At 36.8% G+C, this 13349-nt stretch overlaps 1 protein-coding gene across 15 annotated transcripts in view; it reads right to left on the reverse strand.

Moving 5' to 3' along the window:
* Positions 1 to 13349, reverse strand: part of DGKB (diacylglycerol kinase beta) — a 799601-nt gene that overhangs the window by 28209 nt on the left and 758043 nt on the right. For 13 of the 15 annotated variants that reach the window (XM_030822175.1, XM_030822171.1, XM_030822169.1 and 10 more), the window contains 2 exons: positions 4519 to 4639; positions 3252 to 3312 (listed from right to left, as the gene is read on the reverse strand). In XM_030822175.1, coding sequence (XP_030678035.1) covers positions 3252 to 3312; positions 4519 to 4639 — 182 coding nt within the window. Of the gene's footprint in view, positions 1 to 2409; positions 3313 to 4518; positions 4640 to 13349 lie in introns of those variants that run through there. The other 2 variants (XM_030822176.1, XM_030822177.1) reach the window with 2 other exon arrangements.

Raw genomic sequence — 13349 nt, forward strand, 5'->3', positions numbered from 1 at the left:
TTATGTCTAGAGCAATTCTTTCATAAATTGAATATCAGCTTACAGGTATTTAAATTCAGCAGAGAATTTTAACATTGTAGCATTCTTATTTTCTGTAAGAAAAATATTGGGTTATTCAACTGAAGCAAAAAACGCTCCATAGTTAACCATACCAATGCTATGAATACTAAATATTCTCTTCAATTACAGTGAAATTTAAAGTTCAGAACCCCATGTGGCTCTAGGAAAAGTAGAGTATGCCAGAATGTAAAATCACAATAATGAGCCACAGTCTACTATGATTCTTGGCCTACTGTAAGCTGCAATAAATGTTTTAAATGAATAAGTGAGTTTACAAGGGAAGAAAATTAATATAAGTTACATAAAATTATTATTTAACAATTGTAAATCATGATAGTTAACAGGTGAAATGAATGTCTTATTATTGAAATAAAAATTAACAAAAGTAGTGTTAAAAGTGCTTGTGTTAAACAAGCTTAAATTCTTCTAACACATTAATTAAATTTCAGTAGGCAGACATTTTCAAGCTGGAGAAGCTTGAAAGGTAGTCAGGGAGAAAGGTAGTCTGTCATTTACCAAAGGTCACACACTCTGGAGGGAGATTTACAGCATGCACCAGGGCCATTTTGTGTTGAGCTTCACAATAAGGAGCAGAGATGAAGTGTGCAGATGCTGGAGCCAGACTACCTGGGTTTCCATTTCTACTCTGCTATTTATTAGCTGTGTAGAATCAGATGAACTATTTAACCTTTGTCTTCCTCAGTTATTTCCTTCATAAAATAAGGCTAACCATAGAAATTTTGTGAGAATTAAATGCATCAACATGGGTCAAGTGTCTCCAACTGTATGTACAGGACATTCTAAGAACTTTTTTTTAGATATTATCATAGCTGTGACCGCTTTTTGAGTCAAAACATGGAATAAGGGCTAAATGCCTCTTCTCCTGAGAAGAGTCCAAAATAACACAAAGAGTATTCGTGGAAGCTAGTTGGTTTTATTGTCTTCAATTTACTTATTCTTTTGTTACTAAGGCTGATGAAAAGTGACTTTTCATTAAAAACAACACCACTACCAACCACTACTATCTTGCATCACAACCACCACCATTGCAACTACCATCACCACCATCATCACAAGTTTTACCACTATTTCCACCATCACAGTAGCCACTATTACCCCCACCACCATCATAACCATCACCACCCCTGCAATACCATCACCACCATCACTATCACCATCACCATCATTAAAAACAACATTTTTAACATCCATGTGATTAGAATAATGTGAATTTAGAAGTGTCACTTGGAGAGTGAAGGATTACAGAAAAGATGTATGTGTATACATACTGGTGAAGGGAGGAAAAAGATGTAGTGTTCAGGCAGCTAAAGGAATACACCAGAAACAAACAAGAAGTTATGTTTATGTGTTGTACACGAAGTTTGAGCCAGTAGCTTCAGAGTAAAACCATTACAAAGGTAAAATGAAAAATTCCTTCTTACATGCTAATCTGTGCTGTTTGAAATCTGTAGCTAAAGTTGTTTACACTAGTGGTTGAGAGAATGGGCTTTAATTAAAGAGTCTTGGATTTTCGTTCCATATCTACTTCATACCTGACCTTGAGCATGCTATTTAACCTCCCAGAACTTTGTATTTTCTCCATCTAAAAAATGGTGGCTCCATTATTTAGAATTTGTGTGAATATTTAATAAATACTCACATATAAGCATTTAGCACAATGCTTGTGCAAGATTAAGACCTTCCCCTGTTGCCCTCTAACCAGTTTCTCTCCGAATTTTAACTACTCAGTAAATGACCCTATCATTCTTAGGTAAGAGTTAACTTCAATTCAGCCCTTTCTCTCCTCCACCTCCTGCACCCCCAGGAACTCATTAATAAATGTTTCCTGTTCTACCTCTGGAATATAGCTTAAATTCATCCACTTTCATTTTACTTCCCTGCTGCCGTCTTTGCCCAAGCCCAGAGTACTAGGATAGACCAATCTCGCAGTTGCTGCTCAATACAATCAATCCTCCACAGAGCAGCCAATGTGAACTTAAAAAAAGGTAAATCAGATGATGCTTAAAGTTTTCAGTAGTTTCCTATTGTACTTAGAATCAAAATTTAGCTCTTTACCATCATTTTTTCTACATGATTTGTTCTCTGTCTACCTTTTCTATTAACCTCTCACCATTCTCCCCTAATTCTAGAAGCTTTGGTCACACCACCCTCCTTAGTGTCTTTTTTTTTTTTTTTTTTTTTTTTGATGGAATTTCACTGTTACCCAGGCTGAAGTGCGGTGGCACAATCTCAGCTCACTGCAACTTCCGCCTCCCAGGTTCAAGTGATTCTCCTGCCTAGCCTCCTGAGTAGCTGGGACTACAGGTGTGTGCCACCAAGCCCAGCTAATTTTTTTTGTATTTTATACTAAGCTTTTGGCTGTGTCCTTTCAAAGAGGTCTCCCTTATCTCAAGTAGTATTCTCCACACCTAATCCAGTTTCTCATCATCATTTCACCTTAGTTTTTAATAACTCTTGCAGTCTGAAGTTATATTTATCATATATTTGTTTATTTATTTGGTCCTCTATTATAGGAATGTAAGTAACTTGAAGGAAATTACATTGTTGGTCTTGTTCATGTTTCTACTCCCCATGCCAAAAGCAGTTCCTAGCATGTTTTTGAAATGCAATCAAATATTCACTATGCAAATGAAAACTGATTTTTTTTTTGAGAGGGGCAAAGTGTCTGACTTAAATAATATCTCATTCTGGAAAACACAATTATGGTAGAAACTGGAGAGAAATTTTTTTCTTATGGCGAAGAAAGCCCTCAAATCCCCAAATGGAGGCAACAGAAAAGCTGAGAAATAAATTCACATAGTCTGCATGTCTCGTAAATAATATTCTCAAAGTGTGCTCTGAAATAAACACAAAAAAGCTTAAGATAAACTTTTATTAATATTTTGTTTAGCTCTGTAGTTTATAATTGATCTATGGTTTATAATTGATCTATTTAAAAGATCTATTTATACTTAGGCTAACACAAACATTCAAGAGCTAAATCATTGCCAAGGGTATATAATGTCTAAAGCCTAAATGTAGTGGCTCTGACACACAAATAACAACAACAACAAAAAGACTATTTGCTGATAGGTTGAAAAGACATGAAAAAAATCAGTTATTGTGGTTATTTAGTCAAAGAGGAAAGCAAAACTGAGACTGACATAGCATATCAACTACTCTGTACTCACTGTGCATGGGGTCTGCATCCATGGCTCCCCATCAATTTGCATTGGCAGAGACTTGCTTGTCCTGGGGGAAAATATTTCATTTTAAGTATTGCAAGGAAATACTTTATATTACAGACTATATGTGAGATATAAGATGATGAGACCAGAGAAGGCAAATATGGTAATAGTTGGGCTGTAAATTTATTTCCTATGAAAGGAGCTTCAACTCTCCACTATTAATAAATACCCTGAAAAAGTACCTTAGTCACAGGAATATTATGAGCTTCTTGGTAAATGTAGTGATATTAAAAAAAATTCTGGATGCCAAAAGAAAAATTTCAAGGTTTATGTTTAATGACACGATCAGAATTTCTACAGCCAAAAGAGATTCCTTGTTTTTATAACCCTACATTACAAACTGGGAGAAAGATGTTTCTCCCAGTTTTTCCAGCACAAACACTTTCAGATAAATAACATCAATTATGCCTGTGCTACAGTCTGTGGTTTCACCTGGGCAGATCATGAGGTCAGTAGCTTGAAACCAGCCTGACCAACGTGGTGAAACCCCATCTCTACTAAAAATACAAAAATTAGCCAGGTGTGGTGGCGGGTGCCTGTAATCCCAGCTACTCAGGAGGATGAGGCAGAAGGATCCTTGAAACCGGAAGGTGGGGTTGCAGTGAGCCAAGATCATGTCACTGCACTCCAGCCTGGGCAACAAGAGTGAAACTCCGTCTCAAAAAAAAAAAAAACGAAAAAAAGAAAAAAAACACAAAAACGAAAAGAAAAAAAACACAAAAACGAAAACAAAAAAAAAACACCTTTTTTTTTTTTTTCTGCAGGTGAAATTTTGGGGAAAAAAAATGCTTGAAAAAGTTAAAATTTAAAACATATATAAAATCTTAATGTGTCACTTTAGTCCATGAAATGATTTAAGTCAATGGTGTCTCATCATTGTTTTCATTAGATAATCTGCCCAGTAAATACTTTGGTGCTTCAGCAGACTAATATGAGTATAAATCATAAAATTTGTATGTTTGAATTCGTGCATCAATATGTCTATTGTAGTCAACAAGAGAGAATCAGATTCCAACAAACCAGATTAGTAATAGCTAACCAATATTTTATACAATCTGCCAATGTCCATTATTTTGAAATATATTAGTATTAATCACTGATTATTTGGAGCCCAAAGAAGACAATGTTACTATCAGAGTTCTGCATACTTTTAATTAGTTTGAGGCTATGCCATATCAAATGCTTTTGTCAATTACAGAAAGGGAACTACCTGATGAGCACGCAGGAGCATTGAGCCAGCCGCCGGCCAGCACTTTTCAGGCCTGTGTATATTTGCCCCATCTCCATGGCTCCTTCTAAGCCGACCACCTCCAGCAGCTGGTCACTGAGATCTGAAAGAAAGTAGATGCCTTTTAAGTTGCAATGTGTATACATATGTCCAAAATTTAATGCCATTTGATATTATGGAGATTAAAAAAAATAACAGCCACTTCACAAAGAAAGCTTGTCTTAGAAACTTAAAGTAATAAAAAGATGGCCTACTTTTATAACTCTCAGTTTAACTAAACCTTGAGGTTCTGTGGAAAATGATTTGCTGTCAGCTTATTCTAAAACAAAATGGGAAGCACAGATTCTGAGCCAAATAATACCAAAAAAAAAAAAAAAATACCAGTAGTTTTTAACATCAACAAACTTAATGTTATTCCACATGTATATAAGGACCATTTATACATCCCACATCAGACATTTGGCAGCAAATACACATTTCAACACTATAAATAAAACATGAGGATATGCTGTCAAACATGATTTTGCTAAATTAACTCGAACAAGAGACCTTGGAGATCATGGAGTTGGAGCCTCTCATTTTATACATTAGAAGATGGGAGTCCCTAAATCTTTGGGTAACTTGTCTACAGTAATAGGTAACTGTACAGAAGTTCAAGAAACAATAGTAATTTTGTGAAATGTTTTTCCGATGTTAAGGAATATTCTACAAAATACTGTTTGGTAGTATACTAGATACTTAGTCCCATGCAATCATTATTATTAATTTTTTTTAAGCAGAAGACATTAGAAAGGGGCTAATAGTAAGAGTTGTCGCTTGTTGAGTATTTACTAGGACTAATTACTTTATATTATCTCATTTGCTCCTGCTCCAGACCAATTTAAGATAAATGTGATTCTCCTTATTTACAGATAGAGAAGCTAAACATTGGAGATGTTAATAATTATTCATATTCACATACCTAGAAAGTGACAGAGCCAAAAGGTGAACCTAATTGCTTTGATGCACTATGCTACATTTGATAAATCAATCATATGAAAAGGACAGAATTTACAAAATTTTAGAAATCATCTTAACATAAAGGTGGAGGTTGGACTGCGTGAGCTTCAAGGTTCCTTTCCAATCTGAATATTTGCATTCAGCCAGAAAGCAGAAGTTGAACTCACATCAATAGAATCCCATACAGTCCTGTCCCAAGACTCAGTGACAGCCCATCTGCTCACCTATTTAACTCAGAGTGCTGAGACCCTTGATTTGGAGGCCAAAGTCTAGGTGCATATATATGGTTCTTTTCCATTTTAATATTCTTATGTGTTTTTGTGTATTTTCAAATGTAAATACATAATTGTATATTGTTTAGTAGCAGAAAAACTAGAGGAGTGGAATACAGTGGGAGGCATGATTATTATACAAGATAGCCATGTAATAGTTGGTCATATTTGAGGTCGGACTCATAGAAAAACAAGCAAATGTGTTTTGTATGGAATCCACTTTGTACAGAAAGTGCTCACTCCTCACTAATGACTCCATTTTAGCATAGCGTTTAGAGATGCTAATGATTTATTTTCAGTGTAGTTCAACTGTGTGGCAGCAAATAGTGCTTTGCAGTCTCAAAGTTCGTTAAGCCCAAGATCGTAGGTAAATTTAATAAAAGCACTTTAAAAAGAATATGCAACCAAGCCACCAAACTTTTAAGTAAATAATAAAAATCTATTATTTGTAACTTTAAGCTGTAGCTGTAGCATGAGATTACTCCAAGTAAAAACAATATTTTAGCTACAAAATCAAATGTTAACTTAGAGCTTCCACCTTGCTGTTCTAAACCCCATTTAGACTTATTTCTCATGAAACTTATTCTGTGTTTCTAGTTTAAATTCATGTTGCCAAGAACAGATGGACAAGGAATGGAAACATATTCTTTCAGCTGTAGCCGGCACTAAAATGTGCTTGGCTCTATAGCCTGGGTGTTAATATACGCATTTCTTAGATATATGTCAACCAGAAAACGACATTGTGGCAAGCACTAAAGTCCCAGATGTGTGCCTGCTGATATTTATAAAACAACAACCACCACCACGATGATCACCACCACAGGATTGGAGTTCGCATTTAGTATTGTAGATTTTGCACGGCCTGATTCCTAAATAGGTAGAATTCTGTGTTAATTTCTGCAATGATCTGAAACTGGTTGATGGGAACCATTCTATAAGAAATGAAACACTTTCTCAAGACAGAGTTAATCTGTGAGCCCTAACTTTTTCATGAATCACAGGGATCTGTCTACACCCACACCATATTGCTACTGTCTACCACCCTCCTTCTGATTTTTTTCTTTCTTTTAATTTGTCTTTGTTTTTCTGCTTGCAAAAATGCCTTGAAAATCAATTCTGCTGTTAATAATCAGTAATGAAGATATTTCTCATAGATTTAGAACACCCAGACTTTTAAACTTTCATGTTCTTGCTAACACAAATAATTTTATAGGAATAGTGCCATGTTTATTGACTCTAGCAAAGGCAAATAAATACCATACTCCTTTTAATTAGGCATTCAGGGAGAGGAAACAAAAACAAAATGAAACTCTAAATTTGTGTTGCACAAATTTTCCCCCATAACACTTCCACATTTTTTGATACAGCACAATCTGCAATCTGTCTGTATACAATTGATGCCCCCTGCATGTTATCTCTGAGATCAGGGTCCTGATTGATTTCAGACAGAGAGAGTTTCTATCTATGCAATTTTGAATTCTGTTTCTATATGTGGTATCCTTTGGAACATCAGACTTCCTCACCTCACATTCTAGCTAAGAGTTATTTTAAGAACAGTTCTCCTTGGGATGGCCTAACCAGCTAGATCAACCTATTTAATTGGTTTGCTACCTGGCTATTGGCTTCATATTTAAGAGTGCGAGCAGCAAAAGATGACCTATGGACCAAATCTGGCCTCTTGCCATTTTTGTATGGCTCACGACAATGAAGAATGGTTTTATATATTTAAAAATATAAAAAATAAAGTACTATAACATGTGAAAATTATATAAAATTCAAATTTCAGTGCCCACAAATTAGTCTTCATTGGAACACAGCCACGTTTACTGGTTTAGGTCTTGTCTATGTCTCTTTTTGTACTACAGAGGCACAGTAGAGACCATATGGTTGACAAAGCTGAAAATATTTCCTATGTGGACCTTTAGATAAGTTTGCCAACCTATGCTTTAGAGAAACATGAACACTTTCAGGTCACTAAGGTTGTCACTTTAGTACTGCTGCTAAATGCTAAATGGCAATTTATTTTTTAGTGCCTGAAAGACGTAATGTTCCAGCATTAATTCTACAGTGTATGTAACCATGCACAGAACAGCTCATCTCTACCAGGGAGTCTCACCACACTTGTGTACTACGAGCATTGCCACAATCCATTGATTATTTATCACAGAACACCAAAAGTTTCCAAATAATTTTATTACAAAAGAAAGTAGAACAGTTTAACATTCATTAGTGTGCTCAATCATTGCCTCTGGTTGGCTTTCTTGAGTGTGAGAAAAAGAAGAATTATAGATAGGAAGGCAGAAGTTGCAACCAGACCTGGAGATTCAGGTGGGAAACAGCTCTACCTTCTAAAGTATTCAGTCAAGAACTGTGAAATCCTGACACCATGATACTGAGATGCATTTGTGTCTATCTAGAGGAAGATGTTGCTTTTGTTCAATTTAATGTTATAAAGTATACTTTTGAAGGAAAACAAAGCAAGTTTTTGAAAGAGTTTACATGTCTTTTTAAATACCTCCATGGGGGTAAACAGAGACAAGACAAGCTTTCAAATTAGGTATTTTCACATTTAAAACAGAACATCTATAAAAGGTATTTCAGAGGGAAGAAACTTAATAAAATCATCAAAATTGGGTCATATTGGATCAAGATTCTTAACATATGGTCTGTGAATAGGAAAAATGCAACTTTATTTTCACTAACATGTAACTGAAATTAAGCATTTCTTTCAAATATAAATGTAGTCAGGAATACCTGTGACTTTGTCACTGATAAATATCATGTTATAGTTGTTACAATATCTCTTACTTTAAGAAAAGGTAATACATTTTAATTATCCACAATACCAAAATATCTACAAGTCTCTATAAAATAAAATAATACATTAAATTTTATTTAAATTTTTTATTTTTATCTTATGTAATTTTTCAAAATGATATTTATATTCATTATGTCAAATTTTAATAATTATTGTACTTCTAGATTTTAATTTGTTAATAAGAAAGCATATATATCTCTAAATCAAAATTTCTTCTTTTTTTTTTTTGAGACGGAGTCTTGCTCTGTCGCCCAGGCTGGAGTGCAGTGGTGCAATCTCAGCTCACTGCAAGCTCCGCCTCCTGGGTTCACACCATTCTCCTGCCTCAGCCTCTCTGAGTAGCTGGGACTACAGGCGCCCGCCACCATGCCCAGCTAATTTTTTGTATTTTTAGTAGAGACGGGGTTTCACCGTGGTCTCGATCTCCTGACCTCGTGATCCGCCCGCCTTGGCCTCCCAAAGTGCTGGGATTACAAGCGTGAGCCACTGCGCCCGGCCTTAAATCAAAATTTCTAACAGTATTTTAATCCAATTTTTCATAGAAAAGCATATATATCTCAATCAAAATTTTAACAGTATTTTAATATAACTGACTCCCTTTTTTAGCCTACATATTTTATTTTATAAATTTTAAAACATTATGTCTGAGAAGAGTCCGTAGATTTCACCAGACAGGCAAAAAAGACTACAGCACAAAAATGGTAAGGAACCCTACTTTAGAATGGAATTTGTCATTTTAAAGTTTATAAATCTTTATAAATTTTATAAATCTGTTTGTGAAAATAATTAGTGCTGCATTCATTTGTTACACAGGTAATCGAGATATGAATGTAAATCTGAAAGTCAGGGGCACGTATAGATTAGAGGACACATGAGCAGCTCAGCTAATAAGTGGGTAATATTTATTCATAGCTTAGTCTTCGTTTTTGACAGTTATGCCCTGATAATATATCTCATTATGTAATTGTTTCAGACTGCCATATGTGAAGGAACAGAAGAGAATGCATTACAAACACAGAATGAATGTGGGTTGTAGCATTTCGCAGAATATAGTGGGTACTGAAGAAAGGGGGAGAAAGGCTGGAGCAGAGTAGGATAAACCCCTTTGTGCAGAGTGTCCAGCAACATTCTGCACCACTGTCGGAGGCCATGTGGAGGTACTCATTGACTCAGCAGGAGCATTTTGAAATCAACATAAATTGCTAATTATATTGACACTTATTGAGTCATTATTTGGCCATAGTAAGACCAGGTTGGCTATGGAGTTGTACCTTTTGAGTGTTTGTAGATTGTATGCCTTCCAGTGATGTTTCATTTATCCAGCAACATTATGAAACATGTCTGAGGACCAAGAATAAACTTTTAAAAAGCCAAGGAACCTATGAAATCCATTCACTAAAGTGAATAATTCAATGATTCGTCTTCAAAATGTGCATCTATTTCTAATTGATTCTTAATTTAGATATACTTCTCACAAGGATAAATACCTGTTTTTCCTGACCTACATAACCCAGAAGACATAAATTTTAAAAAGGGGTGAGTAGAAAGAGTTTTAGCAAAAATTTATTAATATAAACTGTGTTTCAGAGTACAAGTATGTAAAACATAAAGGCAGGCTTTTCACACCTGAAGGAACATATAATCCAATTGTAGGTCTATTCATAAAGGGGAACTGTGTGGGGAGGGCTAATATATCTACTATATGCCTGCTATGAGCAGGCTCCCTGCTAAGGGATTTACAGGGATTTTTCCATTTAAGACTCTCAACAGTTCTTTGAGATAGGTATTATTCTCCTCATTTTATTGACAGGGAAACTATGCCACTTGTTCAAGTCTTTACATAGAATTGAAAATCTGGTTTTCTAAATAGGTATGCTTGACTCTAAATTCCATGTTACTTACTGTGACAAGAGTAAGAACTAACCAATTAAATGTTAACAGTTCTCTTGGATCATCATGGTGGACAGGAGGCAGGACTAGATTGCAGCTCCAGACAGAGCAGCTCGCGTTGTAAATTTTAGCTTGATAGACTGCAAGAACAAACCAGCAATCTCGAGAGGACATACAGACCCTCTGAAGGAAGTGGACTGCTCCTGCGGAACCTGGGAGACCCCCCAAATACTGTGAGTGCCCAACTGAGGAAGTGGGAAAGGGAGACCCTCCTCTCCCCAACACACGCCCCCACTAGAGAAGCTGACAGTCCATTTGCAGGAGAAGTTTCTGGCTTTACCTGGAGCTGAGTCAATTTGGAGAGCCAAGCCAAGCACAGGAGTAGAGGAAGCAGCAGAAAGGCCCTGGGAGCTCCTGGAGTCCCTAACTGGCCATTCCTGCCTGGCACCACACCACAGGGATCCAACAGGAGGGTGACCAGAGGAGCAGGGGGTAAAACTCCACAGGGAGAAGGAAATCTCTAGCTAAACTTTGTAACAATTTGAACAGGGTGAGAAGCCACCTGGCTAGAACTCAGGAGAGGGCGCACATCTGGTGTGCAAACTCCATAGGCAGGGGAAGAACGAAGACCTTTTCTTTCGCAGCTGGGAGGTGGGTTCTCAAGCCGGTCTCACCTTCTGCCTGGAAACTAACTCGGGGCTGCTAGTGGGGGCACGGTGGGAGTTAGAACGGGCCTTCAGTTTGCATGGGAGCTGTGTGAGGCCTGTGACTATGGGCTTTCCCCCACTTCCCTGACAACCTGCATGACTCAGCAGAGGCAGCCATAATCCTCCTAGGTACACAAGTCCGGGGACCTGGGAATCTCACCCCCATCCCCCATGCTGCAGCTGCAGCAAGACCCACCCAAGGAGAGTCTGAGCTCAGAAATGCCTAACCCTGCCCTCCTCCTGACTGTCCTTCCCTACTCACCCTGATAGTGGAAGACAAAGGGCATATAATCTTGGGAGTTCTAGGGCCTCGCCCACCGCCAATTCCTCTCTGGAAAGCACCACCTCCTGGCAGGAGGTGCAAAAAAAGCATTTGATTAAATCCAGCATCTCTTTATGATTAAAACTCTCAGCAAAATCGGTATACAAGGGACATACCTTAACGTAATAAAAGCCATCTATTACAAACTCACAGCCAACATAATACTGAATGGGGAAAAGTTGAAAGCATTCCCTCTGAGAACTGGAACAAGACAAGGATGCCCACTCTCACCATTACTCTTCAACATAGTACTGGAAGTCCAATCAGACTAGAGAAAGAAATAAAGGGCATCCAAATTGGTAAAGAGGAAGTAAAACTGTCACTGTTTGCTGATGATATGATCTTTTACCTTGAAAACCCTAAGGACTCCTCCAGAAAGCTCCTAGAACTGATAAAAGAATTCAGTTTCCAGATGCAGGATTAATGTACACAAATCAGTAGCTCTTATATACAATAACAGCAAACAAGTGGAGAATCAAACCAAGAACTCAACCACTTTTACAATAGCTGCAAAACAAACATCTTAGGAATATACCTAACCAAGGAGTCGAAAGACCTCTACAACAAAAACTGCAAAACACTATTGAAAAAAATCATAGATGACATGAACAAATGGAAACACATTCCATGCTCATGGATGGGTAGAATCAATATTGTGAAAATGACCATACTGTCAAAAGCAATCTACAATTCAATGCAATTCCCATCAAAATACCACACCATCATTCTTCACAGAATTAGAAAAAAACAACTCTAAAAATCATATGGAACCAAAAAAGAGTCCACATGGACAAAGCAAGACTAAGCAAAAAACAAATCTGGAAGCATCGTATTACCTGATTTTAAACTATACTGTAAGGCCATAGTCACCAAAACAGCATGATACTTGTACAAAAACAGGCACATAGGCCAATGGAACAGAATAGAGAACCCAGAAATAAACCCAAATACTACAGCCAACTGATCTTTGACAAAACAAACAAAAACATAAAGTGGGGAAAGGACACCCTTTTTAACAAATGGTGCTGGGATAATTGGCTAGCCACATCCAGAAGAATAAAACTGGATCCTTATCTCTCACCTTGTACAAAAATCAATTCAAGATGGATTAAGGGCTTAAACCTAAGACCTGAAACTATAAAAATTCTAGAAGAATAACGTTGGAAAAACTATCCTAGACATTGGCTTAGGCAAGGATTTCATGACCAAGAATCCAAAAGCAAATGCAATAAAAACAAAGATAAGTAGCTGGGACCTAATTAAACTAAAGAGCTTTTGCATGGCAAAAGGAACCGTCATCAGAGTAAACAGACAACCCACAAAGTGGGAGATAATCTTCACAATCCATACATCTGACAAAGGACTAATAACCAGAATCTACAACAAACTCAAACAAATCGGTAAGAAAAAACCAATCCCATCAAAAAGTGGGCTAAGGACATGAATAGACAATCCCAAAAGAAGATATACAAATGGCCAACAAACATGTGAAAAATGCTCAACATTACTAATGATCAGGAAATGCAAATCAAAACTACAATGCTATACCACCTTACTCCTGCAAGAATGACCATAATCAAAAAATCAAAAAACAATAGATGTTGCTGTGTATGTAGTGAATAGAGAACACTTCTACACTGTTAGTGGGAATGTAAGCTAGCACAGCCACTATAGAAAAACAGTGTGGAGATTCCTTAAAGAACTAAAAGTAGATCCAGCAGTCCCTCTACTGGGTGTCTACACAAAGGAAAAGAAGTCATTATTCAGAAAAGATACCTGCACACGCATGTTTATAGCAGCATAAT

The sequence above is a fragment of the Nomascus leucogenys genome, chromosome 11 (genome assembly GCF_006542625.1).
Source record: "Nomascus leucogenys isolate Asia chromosome 11, Asia_NLE_v1, whole genome shotgun sequence".
NCBI lineage: Eukaryota > Metazoa > Chordata > Mammalia > Primates > Hylobatidae > Nomascus > Nomascus leucogenys.